This window comes from Zingiber officinale, chromosome 10B, assembly GCF_018446385.1.
Source record: "Zingiber officinale cultivar Zhangliang chromosome 10B, Zo_v1.1, whole genome shotgun sequence".
NCBI lineage: Eukaryota > Viridiplantae > Streptophyta > Magnoliopsida > Zingiberales > Zingiberaceae > Zingiber > Zingiber officinale.
In genome coordinates this window covers 11,421,893-11,428,007 of record NC_056005.1, presented here as the reverse complement: position 1 = coordinate 11,428,007, position 6,115 = coordinate 11,421,893, and the positions used below count along the sequence as shown (strand labels likewise).

Here is a 6,115-nt window from a genome sequence, read left to right as displayed (position 1 = left end):
CCTGGAGATACACACTGTGGGATGCAGCCGGGAACAAGCTGTCAGGCCCATCATCAGTTTTGGGCCGCAAGACCTGGAGGGGCTGGAGCTTCCTCATGATGATGCTTTAATAATTAAAGTTGTCATAGTCAGCAGTCGCGTGGCTAGGGTTTTCGTTGATACCGGAAGCTCTGTCAACGTGCTATTCAAGAGTGCATTCGAGGGCATGCAAATCGACGCCAGTGAACTCCAGCCCATGGCCACTTCATTATACGATTTCACTGACAATGAAGTAAGACCCATGGGCCAGATTAACCTAGCCATATCTTTAGGTAGCGAGCCCCTGGTGAGGGCGTGGAGGAGCACTTTCATAGTGGTGGATTCGCCGTCCTCGTACAACGTCATCTTAGGGAGACCGACATTGCACTAGTTTCGGGCGGCAGTCTTCACTTTCCACCAGAAGATCAAGTTCCCTATGGGAGATCAGGTCGGGGAAGTCAGAGGTGACCAATTGGTCTCTCGCATGTGTTACATCGACATGGTGAAGGTGGAGGCCTGCAAGGCTCAGAGAACCCAGGATGACTGTATCCACGTCAGCTAAGAGGAGCCTCTGCCTATAGCAGAGGATCTCATCCCTTCGGAGGAGGTCCAACTCTATCCCGAATGTTCGGAAAGCCTCACCCGCATATTGAGTCACCTGCCTATCGAGATCAAGATAGACATGGTTCAATGCTTGACGCGCAATAGGGATGTCTTCGCTTGGTCCCCCGAAGAGCTACCCGGAGTCAGGTCTGAGGTGGCTGAGCACAAACTACATCTTCTGCCCGATTTACGGCCGGTCAAGCAGAAGAAGCGAAACTTCTCGACCGAGCAAAATAAGATCATCCGAGTTGAGGTGGACCAACTCTTGAAAGCATGAGACATTAGAGAAGTGCAAATCCTGCACTGGCTCTCTAATGTGGTTCTGGTGTCTAAACCCAACAATAAGTGGAAAGTCTGCATCGATTTCCGAGACCTCAACCGCGCCAACCCTAAGGACTGCTACCCGTTACCCAGGATTGATCAGATGGTAGACTCGACCTCGGGCTACAAAAGGATTTGCATGCTTGACGCTTACTAAGGGTAACACCAAATCCCTCTAGCGTAGAGAGATCAGGAGAAGGTCAGCTTCATCACGGTAGATGGTACTTTCTATTACACCGTCATGCCTTTGGGATTGCGAAATGCAGTTGCTACCTACCAAAGAATGATGGATAAGATCTTCCGAGAGCAGATAGGACGGAACGTGGAGGTCTATGTGGGTGACATCCTCATCAAGTCCACTCTGGCTGTAAATTTGATCTCTAACATAGAGGAGACTTGCGACACACTATGGTAATATGGGTTGAAGTTGAATCCATTGAAGTGCTTGTTTGGAGCTCGGGGAGAATTCTTGGGATGCCTCGTTACCGAGTGGGGAATTGAAGCTAATCCGAAGAAGGTCCAAGCACTTCGAGATATGAAAGTGCCTCAGAATCTGAAGGAAGATCAGAAGTTGGTGGGTTGAATAACTGGACTCCCCAGGTTCATATCTCGGTCTGCAGATTGAGCACTACCCTTCTTCAAGGTGCTCAAGAGAGTGGCCAAGTTTTAATGGGATGAAGAATGCAACTAGGCTTTCGAAGAATTGAAAAAAGCACTTGGAGACCTTACTCTCACTATTTAAGCCCATTACGGAGGAGCCGCTCTTGGTTTATCTATTAGCCACCCCTGAGGTCGTGGGGGCGGTGTTGGTAAAAGAACAAGATGATATACAACGATCAATGTACTTCTTCAACCACTTATTGAAAGGGGTCGAGTCCCAATACACGACCCTGAAAAAATTGATTTATGGATTGGTACTCATAGCTCGCCGCTTAAGACCTTACTTCTTGGCACACCCTCATCACAGTCCTGACCAACAACACCATGGGGAAGGCTCTTACTAACGTGGAGGTAGCAGGCCGTCTCATTAAATGGGCAACTGAGTTGGGAGAATATGACATACAGTACCAGCCTCGAACGGTAATTAAAGCACAAGCCCTAGCAGCTTTTCTGACGGAGGTCCATCAACCTGATTCCGAAGAAACTTAGAAGATCTATATAGATGGATCGTTCACCCAGCGGAGAAGAGGAGTGGGGATACTCTTGATATCCACTCAAGAAGATATCATGCAACTGACAGTAAGGTTAAATTTCAGAGCCACTAATAACAAGGAGGAATATGAGGCACAGGCTGCAAGCAACTCGGCATGTCGGAGCCGCTCGGGTGGTCATTTATTCAGATTCTCAACTCGTAGCTCAGCAAGTAGCGGGCAACTTTGAGGTTAACAGTGACAAGCTGCAGGTATACCGGGGAGCATATGAGAAAATGAAAGAAGATTTTAAGGAAGTCATAATGACTAAGATTCCCCGGGCAGATAACCAAAGGGCTGATGAACTAGCTAAAATAGCCAGCTCTTTGGCCACTTGGGTGCTAGACAGGTCGATAGCCCAGGCCTTCCTAATAGCTTAGATAGACCTACAGAATAATATCGAGGATCCGATCGACTGGAGAGCTCCAATGATCATTTATCTTCAGCAGGGCGTCCTGCCTATTGATCCGGAAGAAGCCAGATTGATCAGGAAAAGAGCTCATGTATATACCTTGATCGAGGACCAGCTGTACAAGCGAGCATTCTCCAGATCGCTGCTCAAATGCTTAGGAACAGAGGAGGCGAAGTATGCTTTGCAAGAAGTATATCAGGGGTGCTGCGGTAACCACGTTGGAGGAAGGATGCTGGCTCGAAAAGTATTACTAGTCGGGTATTTCTGGCCCACTCTGCAAAAAGATGCTCAGCAACAGGTGAATACTTGCTTATCTTGCCAAAAGCATTAGAACCTGACCCATCGGCTGACCGACACGTTGAAAACTTTAATAGTCTCATGCCCCTTTGATCAATGGGGCATGGACATTATGGGACCATTCCCAATGGCACCAGGTCAGAAATGATTCTTGCTCGTAGCAGTGGATTATTTTTCCAAATGGGTGGAAGCAAAAGCCCTAGCCAGGATTACTGAGGGAGCCGTTATTCAATTTCTATGGAAAAACATCTTATGCCAATTTGGAATACTGCACAAGCTGGTCTCAGATAATGGAAGGCAGTTCCAAAGGCGCAAGATACAAGAGTGGTGTCGAGGATTTGGAATAACACAAGCCTTCACGTTCGTGGCTTATCCTCAAAGTAATGGGCAGACGAAGGTCACTAACAGAGAGATAGTTCAGGGGTTGAAGGTTAAGTTGGATCACATAGGTGGCGATTGGGTGGAAGAGCTGGCTAGCATCCTCTGGGCATACCATACGACTCCACGAGAGAGCACCGTCTCACCCCCCTTTCACTTGGTCTATGGTAGTGAGGCAGTTGTTCCCATAGAAGTCGGGGTGCCATCCATCAGAAGGTTGTTGTATGACGAGGAGAATGCCGAACGACGATTTTCGAAATTGGATTTTATCAGTGAAACTCGAGAATGAGCAGCTGCTCGGTTCACTGCCTATAGGCAACGGATGCATTAAAATTACGATAGGAAGGTGATTCTGCGATTCTTCAGAGAAGGAGACTTAGTGTGGAAAAGGGCAAAGCCTATAGGAGAGGTAACCAAGTTAGCACCTCAATAGGTGGGTCATATAAAATTGTTAAAAGATTAGCGTCAGGCGCCTACTACCTGCAAGACACTCAAGGTAGGAGGTTGGACCATCCTTGGAGTGCTAACTACCTCCAACCCTATCGTACTTAAGTGAATCACTCCTTTGTAAGATTGGAGATCGGGACAATATGACAGGTCGGGCATGAAATGCCCGATTAGGATAACTTGGTCTAGAACACTCACAAATCTTCTTTAAGACTCGCTCCGACCCCCGTGCTAGGGCTAAACAGCTTGAGCTCCACTGAGTAAGGACTAAGGAAAATACATAAAATCTAAAAAGAAAGTAGTAGCAAGGATAGTGAAAATTAACAAAGTACAATGGGCAGATGTTCATGTACAATAAGAAGGGGTTATTTGAATTCTGAGAATACATCATCGGGCATCTCTCTGAGGATTCGACGATAATTCAGGAAGTCCTCAGGAGGATCGGGGGGCAGATACCCTCCCTCCTTAAGTTGTTGAAGTGCCTCTACCACACCATAAGCCACATATCTGACGAAGCGATCCCCCACCTGCGAGCCAAACTCTACAGAGCGTAAATATTCTTCCCGGCTCGCTTGTAGACGGTCGCTCTCCCCAGCCTTATAGGTCTCTAAGGCAACAACAGAGCTTGATAAGGCAAATTGGGCTTGAGATAGTTTTGCCTGCAAGGAGCCCAGCTCTGTTAATTGAGACTCTAGATCTCGTCTCTGGTCCATAATAAGCATGTCCCTGGATTGTAGCTCTTGAGTCAAGCGATCCATCTCTTGTTTATGCATAAGCTTGAAGTCCTCCAGAGCTGTAGTTTGTTGAGTCAGCTCTGATTGTATCTTCTCCTTGAGGGACAGCGCCTCTCAGCGTTCAGCCTCAGCCGACTGGTGTAGAGCCTCCAGTCTCTTTTTATCATCTCGCAGCCAGTTAGCCTCCATTAAGGTTTCACCAAGGAGCTGTTCCTTGGATATGTATGCTTTTCTTAAAGTTTCTACCTCTTTTTTTAGTTGGAGGACAATCGAAGAAGGGTCAGAAAGTTGGGACTCTAGGTCGGCCATGCTATCCTTTAAAATTTTATTCTGCAGATACAAGAAGGAGAACATCTGACTCAATACTAGGGACTCATAAAAAACCTGTGCGAGTAAGAAAGTAGTTAGAATAAAGAAAAGAGGAGCAATAAGGGGGAGTGAGGGCCTACCGCAGCAGCTCCTACGGAGAATCGATCCAGTTGAGCGGGCAGGGGGAGAGTATGCATTTGCTGCAGACTCTCTTCCCAATGAGTCGCTAGTTCTCCCCTCAATGTGAGATGGCTAGTCTTGGCATTTGATTGATGGCGCAAGCCCCATTCTGAGGGCTTAGTGGCTCGGTAACGGTGATAGTTAGAGGGTTGCGATTACGATGCCCAGCAGCGGTCTCGCTGGGGTCTAGATGTGTAGAGGCAGATGGTCGGGAGGAGGAAGGTTCGGCCTGGGTAGATGGGGTAGCTTGAGACACTGGCACATGAGGCCTCTCTGTGGAGGAAGAAGGTCGGGGCGGGGCATTCAATGTAGCTGGGACGCTGGCGTAGAGGGCAGCTTTGTAGCAATTCCTTCTTTAACGATTGGTGTCTTCCTTCGAAGGTCCCTGGGTCGGCATTCTGAAGGAGTGGTGGAGCTGACAGGGATTCGGTGAGCCAAAGTGGAAGACGAAGCCAACCTAGGCGCCTTAGTCGAACTAGGGCCCGCAGCTACCGGGCGCGACTCTACAAGTTTACGTCTAGGCTATCGTGAAAGCGGCTGCTCATCTAAGTATGACTCCTCTGATGGAGTCAGAGGCCGCCGAGCAGGAGGAACTGGAGGAGTGCACCTCACGGGCTTAATAACAGAGAGGCCAAGCGGCAAGATGAGCAACAGTTGGGGTTGCCGCCCCGATAGCAGGTGGAGCAAGATGCAAAAGACCTCGCCTATCCAAAATTATGCGACCTTGGCGGTTTATTTCCAAATCACTCAGGGGAAGAGGCCTGGTCAGGGATGCTCGAGTCAGAGTATTTGCTGCAAGAAGAGCACCAGAATCAGAGTAGGATGACAAAGGTAAGTCAGGGCAGGGTAAGCCTTACCTAAAGAGTGTGGTAGCTCTGAAGGAATGCGGCTCAACCTGAACAGAAACAACACGTCCTCTGTCAGCAGCAAGAGCAAGTCCAAGCACCAACCTGCCAGTTGCACGGAGGCCTCCAAAGAGTTAGGGTATGTCTGAAAATTCCCTAGATATGGCGCCGAAGGAAGAGCTGATCGCCATTGGGTAGGCCACTCCACAGCAAGGGGGAAACGTAGGAAAAAAATATTTTTTCCTTCCATTCTGAGTCTGAGGAGGGGAGGGGAGCAAAGAAGGTAATTCGAGTGCGGGTCTGGAGACGGAAAAGGCCCTCACTATGATGGTGAGGGGTAAAGAAGCAGTGGAATAGGCGAGGAGTCCAGGGTACGTCACA

General features: G+C 48.5%; 1 protein-coding gene across 1 annotated transcript; it reads left to right on the top strand.

The window, feature by feature from the left end:
- Positions 1-2,560: 2,560 nt before the first annotated feature.
- On the top strand, positions 2,561-3,508 carry LOC122028934. The gene is made up of 2 exons (XM_042587907.1): positions 2,561-2,842; positions 3,119-3,508. The coding sequence occupies exons 1-2, from the start codon at positions 2,561-2,563 to the stop codon at positions 3,506-3,508; spliced, it is 672 nt and encodes a 223-aa protein (XP_042443841.1).
- Positions 3,509-6,115: the final 2,607 nt, after the last annotated feature.